Source organism: Amphibalanus amphitrite, unplaced genomic scaffold (genome assembly GCF_019059575.1).
Source record: "Amphibalanus amphitrite isolate SeventyFive unplaced genomic scaffold, NRLGWU_Aamphi_draft 000599F_arrow, whole genome shotgun sequence".
Lineage (NCBI taxonomy): Eukaryota > Metazoa > Arthropoda > Thecostraca > Balanomorpha > Balanidae > Amphibalanus > Amphibalanus amphitrite.
In genome coordinates, this window is record NW_024882093.1 from 277,787 (window position 1) to 290,453 (window position 12,667).

A 12,667-nucleotide genomic window follows, 5' to 3' on the forward strand; every position below is an offset into this window, starting at 1 on the left:
CAGAGGTCAGCAAAGGTCACGTGGCCCAAATTTGCACAGCAGATTATGACCCTTCCGAGTGGAGCTAGAGCGCTATAACGGCACCAAACGACTCGCAGACATCTGATCTTACTTTACCACTAGCAATTTGACCTCCCGCGGTCATGCGTTGACCTAAGGTCATTTGCGGGCTATGTCGAAAATACACGTGCACAGCGGTTCTCGAGTATAAGGATCGACCGAATTCCAAATCAAAGCAAACCAAAGCAAGCCCATGAGACGTAGTAACTTTTCCTCGAAACCGCTTCTAGTTATGTGTGACCCCGTTTGACCTCCGGGCGTTTGAATCCGGGCTGCGATCTAGGGACTGTCGGAGAATCGTACCTTTTGACCTGTCCAAGTCAAACGGGGTCACATGGCGAGAAGCGGTTTCGAGGAAAAGTTACTACGTCTCATGGGCTTTGGTGGTGTGCTTTGATGTGGAATTCGGTCGGTCCGTATCCTCGAGAACCGCTGTGCACGTGTATTTTCGACATAGCCCGCAAATGACCTTAAGCCAACGCATGACCGCGGGAGGTCAAGTTGCTAGTGGGAAAGTAAGATCAGATGCCTGCGAGTCATTTTATGCCGTTTATAGCGCTCTAGCTCCACTTGGAAGGGTCATAATCTGCTGTGTGAATTTGGGCCACGTGACCTTTGCTGACCTCTGTTATCTGTAGGTCAAACGGCTGGAAGTGCCACCGAATGACTTGGGCTGTGCATTGGGCATGTCACGGCTTACATTGTGTGCAAGTTTCAGCTCGATCTGAGGTGTTCCGAATCTGGGCTGAAGCTGGGCTGGATATGGGCTGTCTTCAGCATCAAAAACCTGAGGGAAGGCATGGGAAGAAATGCCCTGCTCGGGCCCTCGCCCCTCTGCTGCGGTGAGTGCTAACACCTCTGATGATTTACGACTGTCAAATATCACACAGCCATCATAATGGACCCTGAGTCCAGACGTGGCCAACCCTCTCGGCTCTCTGACTCACCTATCACAGTGCTCTCTGACTCACCTATCACAATGCAGTAGGAAAAGAACAACTGATGAAACTGAGACGCGAACGAGGTGAAGAGACAGCCCAGTGCTGCCACCAGGCCGCCCAGCACGGCAGTTAGTCGTGTCGACTTCCGCCGACAGATGGCAATGGTGAGCGGTGATACGGCCAGCGACAGGGCCATGGAGAATGCGCCCACACAGCCTGCGAACGGAGGGGGTCGACGGTTAGGGCGGGGCATCACCGTTCCGTCGTTTCCATCCCCAGGATAGTCAAATCATTCTCCTCCCGCCTCACCCCCTGTTCCGGGCTGGACGGGCAACTTTATCGGCTATCCTATATGCAGCGAGCCTGAAGCCGAATGCAGTCAGTGTTTGGGGGCTGGGTGCCCCGTTCACTTGATGGTGGCCTGTGGCCACTCAACAAAATAATGTTGCCATGGCGAGTTGTGCCTACTGTCTGCTGTGGAATCGATTCGTCGTGCGTCCCCCTTATATCATTTTACTGGCGTTCCCTGTTTTCAGAAACGCGAAAACAGGACTTCGGAGATAGGGCTGGATTACGGCTGATAGTCTTATCGGGCATCGCGTCGTCCTACAAGTCACCTTCCAGTCACTGGCCGAGCCAATAAGTACCAAACCAATTCCTCGTCCTGGTCCAGGTGCGTCAATAATGCTCACATTTGACTTTACTGAACCAAAAATAACCATGGATTCAGTCATAAGTAAATCATTGGTCAATGTAAAACGTTTGCAACTGCAATAGAAGTTAAATTGCCCTAGTTTGAATGTCAAGGCCATACAATAGGGAACTAACATATTTGGCTGACATTGAGCATACAAAGCCGTTTTAAGAACAAAAGTCTACGTTTCTAATATTGCTTCTAATTCTTTAGGTTTAAGATTCTAAAGGTTTTAATATTCTAAAGGTTTCAAAAGTATCTAACTTTTCTTAAGGAAACCTAAGATTTAAGATTCTCCTAAATTTGTTAGCATGGCTGGGCTACATCAGCATGCTGATACATTTCAGCACATTCCAGTTTTTCCAACGAGACTTCGTGCCTGGGTTTATCATATCGACGTAAGTGGGAGTACAAGGCTATATCGAACAAAGCAGCTATGTAGAGACGAAATGAATAAAAATGGATCTTATTAAAGGGCACTTAATACTAACACGATTGTGGTAAAACACATGCTATCATGATATTCCTAACATAAATTGGCAATTTCGTGTGAGCTATTAAGCGAGAAATATGTTATGCTTGAAAATCAACTGACGTTAATGATTAATTGCATGTATTTGGATAAATCTGCAACTTTCACGTGAGCAGATTATTCAGGTTTCATGGCATTTCAATATTTATTCAGGGTGTAATCAGCAGTTTATAATCATACTTATCTTAAAAACATGCATCGCCATAGTTAGAAGAGCTGCATGTCGCTCAACTAAAAATCACGTATATGGTATATTTCACATAATCTCTGCATCACTTACAAACTACACCCAACCCGGCTGATCACCGATAGTCCCTGCCTTACAGCGCTGATTAACGACAGCAACACTACGCCCCTGAGCAGCACTAAAGCCATGTTCAGACCGGATCACTAAAGCCATGTTCAGACCGGATAATCGCCTCCCAACACGCATCGGCCACAGCCCACCCCAACGGTGACGAAAAGCGAACATCCCACCGGCATTTTCTCGCATATTCAGCTGTGTTTCTCGCCATATGTGAGATCACGACCGCTTTGAACAGCCGTGATTAATTATTATCCGTGAAAGCTGTACGGTGAAGCCGGAAAATTATCTCATACATCATATATTGGCCTAAATGACTTACCGTTCCCATACGGGAATTTTGATTAATTCATCGTTTGGTTTTATTCATCGTTTCACTGTTAGGCTAATATCATTTGTTAGAGGTTGTAAATGGAAAAATGTCGCATTATCGCACCTCAACTGACATTTAGGATTGGTGGTCACTGGTCAAATCATTTCCCTGCGTTGTGAATCTTCGGCGTCTGCGTTATCCCGAGATAAGCTCTAATGCAATGGCATCTGCGATATTCCACGGGCTCAGCCGTTTATCATCATTGAACGCAGCGCAGTATGGAAATTGTTAGGGCACCAGCGGCCCTATAACGTGCATCTAACTCTCTCTCTCTCTCTTTCTCTCTCTCTCTCTCTCTCTCTCTCTCTCTCTCTCTCTCTCTCTCTCTCTCTCTCTCTCTCTCTCTCTCTCTCTCCTCTCTCTCTCTCTCTCTCTCTCGCTCTCTCTCTCTCTCTCTCTCTCTCTCTCTCTCTCTCTCTCTCTCTCTCTCTCTCTCTCTCTCTCTCTCTCTCTCTCTCTCTCTCTCTCTCTCTCTCTCTCTCTCTCTCTCTCTCTCTCGTCAAATAATTGACACAGTCATCAAAGACGTGGCACACCATTCATGGCTGTAAAATCCAGCATTTTTATCTCTGATAGACAAAAACCCCTACCCCAGGGGGCGTCTTACAGGTCAGAAGTGCTCCACTTGTAATCATTACGGAGTCTGTCTCTCAAGTCTCGTTTCACGGCGTCTGACAATCTACCGAAAGAGGGCGGGGAGGAATTACAGAGCTGAGGAGCGACCCACCAAAAATCGCGTGCCTAATATATGAGGTGGAAAAATGACCAAACGAACCCGGAGTTGGCAGCCAAAGTTCATATAAAGCGGACGATATCGTCGGAGAAAATAATCAGACTCGACTCTGCGCCAAATCAGCCAACTTGCCAGCGAAGGAACCGGGTGAGGTTTTTAATCTTCCGGTCCGGGGGAGTCTCGAGGGAGTGCGCGCGCTGTGTGCGTAGCCCTCGGCAAAAGACAAGGGAAGAGTTGGGCCCAGGGGACAGGTATCACTGCTCTCAGCTCTGATAGGATCCTGTGTGTGTGTAGCATGCTTTATCCAACAATCACATGTCCAATAAGCACTTGCACCTGCACTCTGCAGTGTATTTTTGAACAGGAATAAAGCGAAAACATCATACCATACATAGACCACCCAGCGAATCGCGAGCCATCGTATTAGTGAGTGACGAACAGCACTTGAACACGACTCACAATGACTTATAGGCATCTAGGATGGGGCGCAAGCCATGACCGAGCCGACTGTGCAGTCATGATTCTATAGACATGATTGATTGTATGATGTGCTTAGCCTTCTCTTGACTGGTCAATAGGCACGAGGTCGAAGGTTACATGGCTGATGACCCCCCTTGACGAGGATACAATCAAAGCTTCAACGGTGCCGCATCGATTGTGCAATTATTTGAGCCGCATGTGCATCACATCGCCAGCGTGAAACAAACGATCACCAAGCGTACCTAACCATCGTGAAATCGATCAAGCCAAGATCAAGCACTACCGCACGTATCGCACAAGCTATGCAGCTCATTACCACACTATCAAAAAACACCGCAATCCTCGCGCACCACTGGTCTCGAACCCTCCGTCTCGCATAGATATGAAATTTCACGGCGTATGCCGGAACAAAAGCTTTCGCCGACCATCACATGGTATAATTAGCGATGCCTGTGATGCGGCAGCGCTGGAGGCCATTGTTTGAATACCTTTTGCAGCACGTTCAAGCCGCCGGCAGTGCAATTAATTACGGCGCCGAGCGGCCCCGGGCGAGGTCTGGTCTCGACTGCACTGCCCGCCGTTCACTGGGTACTTGTGCGGACCGAGAGAGTAGCGGGCTGTCTGGTAGACGAGTGGATGAGGGTGGACGGTGGATAGCGATGGTGGACAGCGGTGGACAATGGTGGACAATAGTGGATAGTGGTAAAGTAGGTGGATGACAGGGGACACAATGCGCAGTGGGGATATATGTAAGTTGATAACGTTCAGCGGACGGAGAAGTGGACGACTTTAGAACGGGCGTAAATTGACTTCGGTTTATGTTGTGGGGAACCTGTGAGCCCTGGGTGCTGAAGAAAGGAGTTATTCTGCATGCGAGAGCACGAACAACTATAACTATTATTTGGGTAGACCACGATAGAATACTTCCGATGACATTTACCTCAATGTTAGCGTGATGAGAAACACCAAACCTTTTGACTCGCATACATTATGCATTTTGTAAATCATACCCCACTAAATTCGCATCCTACGACACAGATCATTCTCTGTTCGACAGCTGGGGCAGCACCTGGTTACATTTATATCCACAGCCCTAGCCCACAGGCCAAACCGCAACCGCAGGAGCCGACCCGCGGTAAGACCGTCGGTTCCGGCAGACTGTGAGGTCTTAGGTAGCCGGAGTCGTTCGAAAGTGTCTGCTGAGGGTTCAGATATCGCTATCAAGAGGCATCGTAGAGGACAAAGGCCGCCGCTGTAGTGCCAATATGAATTGAATACTGCAGGGGAAAAATGAGGAAAATACTGTTTTAGATACGCGTCAGTAGTGTAAAATCCTAAAGAACTGCAGGTGATTGAATGCAGCCAAACCAATTTCTACAATAACACTCACTGTACCACCCCTACAATTAACCCTCGCCGGACCTATTGGTTTTTTACATACGCGCCGGCCGAGGGGGGGGGGCGGGTACGACCCCCCCCCTCGCCGTTTCGCCCCTGGTGGAGCTAGCGCGTCGCGGAAAAAACGAGCGTGTGCGCCATTACGAGACGCAGAGATTGGTACCCGATTTTAAGGTCCTAGGTCAACCGGTGACCTCTGAGGTCAGGTCACGTGCCCCAGGGTACGGTTCAGTTTTTGGTGAATAACTTCGCAAAAAACGGCCGCAGAGCCGCGATTTTGGCAGCATCGTGCTCGCCTCGCTCAGGCGCGTCGAATGATATACTTTTTGTCCGGGTCAGGTCAACTTGGGATGTTGACCTCAGGTCAAGGTCAGGTCAGCACCCCCAGGTCACGAAGTTGGTCGAAAGGGGTCATGTCGCATATCATTCGATTCGGCAGGTCTTCTTGAGTCCATTGGTGGCTTTCTCGACTCGCTAGCTCAATTTGATCAAGAGTTATTGACGAAAAACTAATATGACCTTGATGACGTCATAAATGACGTCACGCAAGGTCAACATTGCAAAAGTGACGCATCTGACCTTGCAAGGAGTGCATCAAATCACGATTCTGTGTGCTTGAGATAGTTGGAGATCGTTCCCGGCGCCAGAATAGCAGTTTTCATTTTTCCCCATTGACTTATAATGGTGAGGTCACGAAAATGACCTGACCTCATATGACCTTTAGGAAAAATCCGAGATATACAAGTTGTGAGACTCATAATGGATAGGGGAGAGTGGGGCAAAGCGGCCACCCTAACGTTTCTAACGATGCCGACGCTTGATTTTTAAACTTGGAAAGATTCTTTCTATACCAATGTGATCCCTATTAAATTGTCTTTTATTCCAACTGCGTTTCATTTCCAAAGGCGTTCACATATGGGAGATATTGACAAAACTTTAAACCTATAGCATATTGGCCACTTTGCCCCATCCCTGAGGCAAAGCGGCCACTGGCGACTTCTCAAGTCCCGATATGAGAAACAGAATAGTTGCCTCATGCACGACTAGGGTATTTGATGGTGACAATGTTTAAGGGAAGATGGATGTTTACTTTGTTATCTTCCCACCTATTGCTAAACAAAGAAATAATTTTGTTGGAAAAACATTTAATTGCATAATTTGGTAACTCATGTAACCGAAAAGTGGCCAAGATGAATGCATGACGACACATTTGAATATAAATAATGTTTTATCCAGATGGAAACAACTTATGACCAATTGGGGGCTGGCCACTTTGCCCCGGCCACTTTGCCCCGCGCATACCGTCCGAGACAAAAATATTCCAGCTCAGCTATTAATGGGGTAAAAAGCATTAAAATTGGTAGAAGGCATGTACGATAACCACGCAATGCATGGACAAAAACGCTTATAAAAATTCCAAACGGTTATGGATTAAAATAACATTAAAAAATTGTAAACATAATTGGTAACCTGGCAAGAAATGCTTTTCCGTGTTTCACAGAACAATGGCGATGGGTCTGAAACCCCGGTCTGGCTCATTCGAACGACCGCAAAGAGAAGTATAATTGGAAATCATAAATTGGAACTGACGCCAGCTGTGGAGGGCTAAAACGATGGATGGCCGCTTTGCCCCGGGTGGCCGCTTTGCCCCACTCTCCCCTACTAGAAGATCCTGCAAGTTTCATTTCCCTGTGACATCTCCTCTGGCAGTGAGGGCGTTGCGAAGTTGCGACATCTGAAGACCGTGCAGAGGTTCACTTATGACGTCATAGGTCAGTGACCTGACCTGACCCAAAAATGCGGTTGGTGTCAAAAGATGCGGCTTGGATCAAAGGTCAGGTATGGTAAGTTTCAGCTCTCTATCGCCAGCGTGTTCGGAGCTATCGCGAAAAAACCCTATGGGGGGGGGGGGGCGGCACCCGCCCCCCCCTCGGCCGGCGAGGGTTAAGGCTGCATGAGAGATTTGCACTGCAAGTATTGCACATGTGTGAGTAATGATAAAAAACATGCATCATCGCACAAGAGTACAAATCACCTTTGTTTCATTGAGTCAGTAAAAACAATCTCAGCTCTATTTATAGTTCAGCGATACTGCATATGTACTCATAAATCCAATGCGTCACAAATCGAAGGCGCGACACATGCAGCGTTATATCGTTATAAACAATGTTTCCAGGGCAGCGGACGACTCGTCCAAAGCCGTTGATCATCGCATATTTACGTCTGGACAACGAGTTGCGTTGGAGAGGCCGGAAATAGTGGCGATTTCAGGACCGCAAGAATGGACCGTCATTGGAATGATTCTTTTTTAAACCGTGCACTGTTTTCGGCCGGAATTTAATAATTACTACAAAACATTTTGTAATTACGTTTCCACCAAGAATGAATGCCATCAGGGCTAATTTTTTACTACTTTCTTATTTTGTCAAGAAGCATATAGTGCTGTCATATTGCAGTTTTAGCGCGTTTGTTACAAAATATGAAGCGAAAAGCGTCAGTGTATATCAATATCAATATTGTTCACTATTTCATTTGTGCCTTCATGTCAGTATTGAAGGTGGATCATTAAATTTTCAACGCAGTTTACAAACAAGCATTTGGTCTTTCTCGTACATAAGCAGTGGCTAAGAAAAGGTTGATCAATCCTGAAGTTCAGTCATCGTACCTCAACTTAGCAGCAAGATCCCCAAGGACAGAGGATATAATATATTGTATACATGTCCTGTAAATCAAAACAAACAAGCATTTGGTCTTTCTTGTATATAAGCAGTGGCTAAGAAAAGGTTGATCAATCCTGAAGTTCAGTCATCGTACCTCAACTTAGCAGCAAGATCCCCAAGGGCAGAGGATATATTGTATACCTGTCCTGTTAATCAAAACATTTTTGTGCCTGCAAAGGCTTAAGTTATCTGTGGTGTGTTCGGACTTTGGAGTTAGGCTATATGGCCATTTTTGTTGTATGTTTATGTGGAGATTGAATATAACTGACACTGTGCTTGTTTGTATACTTACTATCGTCAAACAGGGAACAGCACATTCACATAACATACTCACCTAGCACCTAACTCATAGCTGTACCCTGCAGGATCTGTACTTGTTCATGTCTCGAGCATTAACAAAGCACTTAAGTAGCTTAGTAATCATTTCCACATTTTCTGAGCATCTAACATGACATACAGCAGTGCTGAGCAGCTTCAGAGAAGAAACACTTTAAATGCACAGACTCACACTAGCCACCCAATGAGCCAATTCCTCAGTTGACTGTTTCCCTGGATGCAGCTTGGCAATGTGAGCTAACTTTTGGCAAGTTGAAGGTTAGCAGGTAAGATTGAGTTAGGGTGAGTACTGAGTACCTATCTATAACTGGGTGCTACTGCTATGCAGGTCTTGGGTAGGCTGCAAATATGTACGTGATGATTGAGGTTAGGTCAGCTGTCAGGTTAGTCAGGTATGCTCATTGCTCAGGTCACATTTTTATGGACACTTGGCAAATTAAAAAAAAAAACTAACAATCTAATCTAAGCTAACCTGACTAAACATACACAACTACTGACTATAGGAACTAAGCACCTACCTACTTGTGCCTACATCTCATACCATGTCAAAGTAGAGTTCCTTGGTGGAAGATTACCATCAGTACTTTTTATCCCAACCCTGTGATGAAAACTAATACTTCTAAGCTCTGAGTCAGTACTTGCCATCCACAGGAAGAAACGCTGAGGCTGAGAGCTTTGCCATTGTATATTGGACCAATAATCACTATCACGAATGACTATGAAGTATGAACACATTATATGATCACATCGTTGCATGGATTGTCACATTGACAATTTTACTACAATCCTTTTTCAAGAAATACAGTGATGATTAACATCAAAATCAACATAAAGTGGATTTAGTGATCCAAGCTTTCTCCTCCAGTAGCAATGGAATGATCGCATGTTTCATTTGCCAGCCAGAGTACCTGATGCACATTATACAATCTGCATAGCATCTAAGCATACTGCATAGTAAAACTGCCCAAGTCCATTCATTCTAGATTTCTAACTTGATAGTTAGCACTAATTTATCTTGCTGTTGTAAGTTATCATTCAATATTCATACCAATACATGAATATGCGCTCATCAGTCAACATTTTCTGGCATGATCCTGCTCAGCGTGCTCTTCAGTATTGCTCCAAGGTCTGCAATATTATAGCTTGTTTTTGGCCAATAAGCTCTTTTAATTTAACTTTTTCTTGCTGATATATGAGCCCGATCAACTTTCGTTTATCAACCAAAATTTCATAACCTGTTCAACTTTGACTTGATATCAATATTGATATTGCTCAGGAGGTGCGCCTCAGGAGTCAGGACCTCTGTCAGCCTCCTGGATACTTCAGATTGTTTTCAGTCAACATGCTTCTTATATATGATATAAGTCAATCTTAAGGGATTCAAAACATCCAACAAAACGACGTACAAGAGTAAGAAAACCACCAGATAAACTAAAAATGGCCTTGGAACAGAGCCAAGTGGTGCTCCATTTGTTTGTTTACAATGATTGTAGTGCTGATGTATTTTTAGGACTCTGAACGTCGGCTTATAAAAAAATGAAACGTTTTTACAAACGTTGTAAGGCAAGTAATATTTATCTGAAAGAACTAAAATATTCAAAAGCCAAACACTATGAAATACATGAATCGGAACGAAAAAGTAACCCAAAAATCCAGCCTAATCACCGGCTCCTAAAACTGCAACAAAATCAGCACTTTTCCCCGCAACTCGTTGTCCAGACGTAAATATGCTTGATCATCCATCGCAGCCATATGAGCAGCACACAACATAAATTGGCCTCGTCAGATTACCGCTGACGTAATGAAAGCCTATCAGATGCGACAAGGCGGCTGTTAGCCGCTGAGTGATGGGTTTCTGATCGGGAATCAGTTCCAAACACAACCGTGCTATGGCCTATGGGACTGTCATAAATAACGACAGATTCTTCTCAGAGATGGGATTCAGTGCTGCCGCGTTCCACGATGACAGCTGCCACCATAGGGAGCTGGCAGAGTGTAAATTAAATTAAAAAGACGCGTTTAATTATGTTGCGAGCATGATACAAAATGAACTTCTTGTGCCTAGCGTTAGTTTGTGTGTAATTTCCAAAAGCAATTTGAAGCAATGCTTCATATTTTGCCTTATTGTTGTTCTGTGCCCTGAAAACATTTTCGATATTCAACAGCTTCATGAGTACATTTCATTATTGTCATCCTTGTCCATAACGGCTTTGTCAGCATTGACACATTAACGCGCACGATGATGTCACAGCTCACGGCATGACGTCACGAGTCGTTTGTGATGTCTGCATCGGGTCACGGGGTGAAGACGCGGTCATTAATTTTATGACAAATGACCTTCTGGGTGCCGCTGACATCAGTAAACGTGACTCCCGAGGGGGTGACAATGTTGACTTGTCATATCTGAATCTGAAATGGAAAATTTTCCCGTTTGAGTGAGTCATCTATTGGAAGAGCACACAATGATAAAATACGCTTCATTGATATGCACAATGCCCAAGCAACGTAGGGATCTTAAAAATATCAGTTCAGAACTGCAAGAGAGACGAAACGCCGAACCGTCCAGAAAATCGATCCTATCAGGACGCCTGAGCTGCTTGTTGAACAAACGTGCGTCCCCACAGGCGGCAGGACCTTCCCCTTACCAAACTACCGTCTAACGACGCGTCAGCAGGGGACAATCATTCCTGACAGCAGAGCTCGTCTCTGCGCGTGCTGTGGATGATTCTCTGACATTGCTCCCCCCCCCCGTTCTCCCCGAAGAACGCATGTGTTAGCAATGGGGCAAAAAATATCAAACCATCCTAACGTCAGCGGATATAGCGAACCAGAGGGTCAGGTCAGGTTGTATGATTTGGTTAGGGATCTTAGGGGCTCATTTAGGGGTTAGGGGCTCGCCCCCTCGGTTATGGGTTAGGGGCTCAGTAGGGGTCGCCCCCTTGCTCCCTCCAGTCCTGCTCCCCACTGGACGAAATCGGCGGAGCGAAGTCCGTTGCGCCAGGACATCTACGGGTCATCTACTTATGACTATCGTCTTCCGAGGGTGACTGGTTATTCATGTTAGCAACAAAAACAATACAGAACGCACTAAGACCCACTGTGCAGTGAACAGTCCTCAGGAGAATGCGTCGTGAGTGAGTCCTCATCTCACAGCCGACCCAAGCGTCCCAGTTGGTGGTAATTTGGAGCCAAAGTCAGCATGGAAACGCTGCGGGCAGTCGACCGATCTACAAAAGATACTTAGAAAGCGTGGTCAAAAACACCATGGGGCGGTGCTAAAATACACCACAACGAGGCCTGACCTAGCGGCGAAAAAATAAAGCCAATGAGCCTTGACGCATAAGAAGTGTTTCGATGTCACGGGCAGCAGAGTGAACACCGCAAAACCTGCCGCAAGGGGAGCTTCACTCGCGCTCGGTCATGATCGCCGGGGGGTGAAAAACCGCGCGCCAAACGCAGCCCAAATAGCTTTTGGCGCGGGCTGTCGACAAAGCGGGCGTCCGATCACGCGCGCCCCGCCGGTAAAACAGGCGACTTCCCGCCGTTTTTCTGGCGCGAGGGCGGCCATCAGTCATCGGAACCAGGGCGGTGACTGTGAGGGCCCGATTGGTCGGCGGCAACGAAATTCGACGGAATTCGACGCATGTCCCTCTCTCTATCTATTTAGCAAGTTTCGAAAAAATAAACATATTTTTTGAATAACTGACTCATCAGTTCGGTCTCCATTTCAGACTTCAGTGACCATGTTGAGATGTACAACTTCTGCATTAAATTTCATGTTCTAGAAGGTAAGAAGGGATCGATGAGCTGGTGAATCCAAGGAGGGATATTTGGGACATTTGCCCCTCCCACAGTGTCCGATCCGATTTATTCTGCACAGCGAGACACAAGGAAGCGAAATCCGAATTTTCTTAAATTTGAGAACCTTCTTAGCGAAAATGCCCCCTCCCCCTGCATGATGCATCACCTTCTTGGATCCGCCAGCATAGTCAATGATTTTATTTTCAATCACTAAAAATAACATGATAACACACGAAGCTCAACCCATCCGTCACCTGCAGTCATGCTCACTGCTCCCTGCTCACTGCTCATGGCT

At 46.1% G+C, this 12,667-nt stretch overlaps 1 protein-coding gene across 2 annotated transcripts in view; it reads right to left on the reverse strand.

Moving 5' to 3' along the window:
• Positions 1-12,667, reverse strand: part of LOC122394561 (monocarboxylate transporter 10-like) — a 58,457-nt gene that overhangs the window by 14,513 nt on the left and 31,277 nt on the right. For both annotated transcript variants that reach the window (XM_043391528.1, XM_043391527.1), the window contains one exon: positions 1,032-1,217. In XM_043391528.1, coding sequence (XP_043247463.1) covers positions 1,032-1,217 — 186 coding nt within the window. The remainder of the gene's footprint in view (positions 1-1,031; positions 1,218-12,667) is intronic.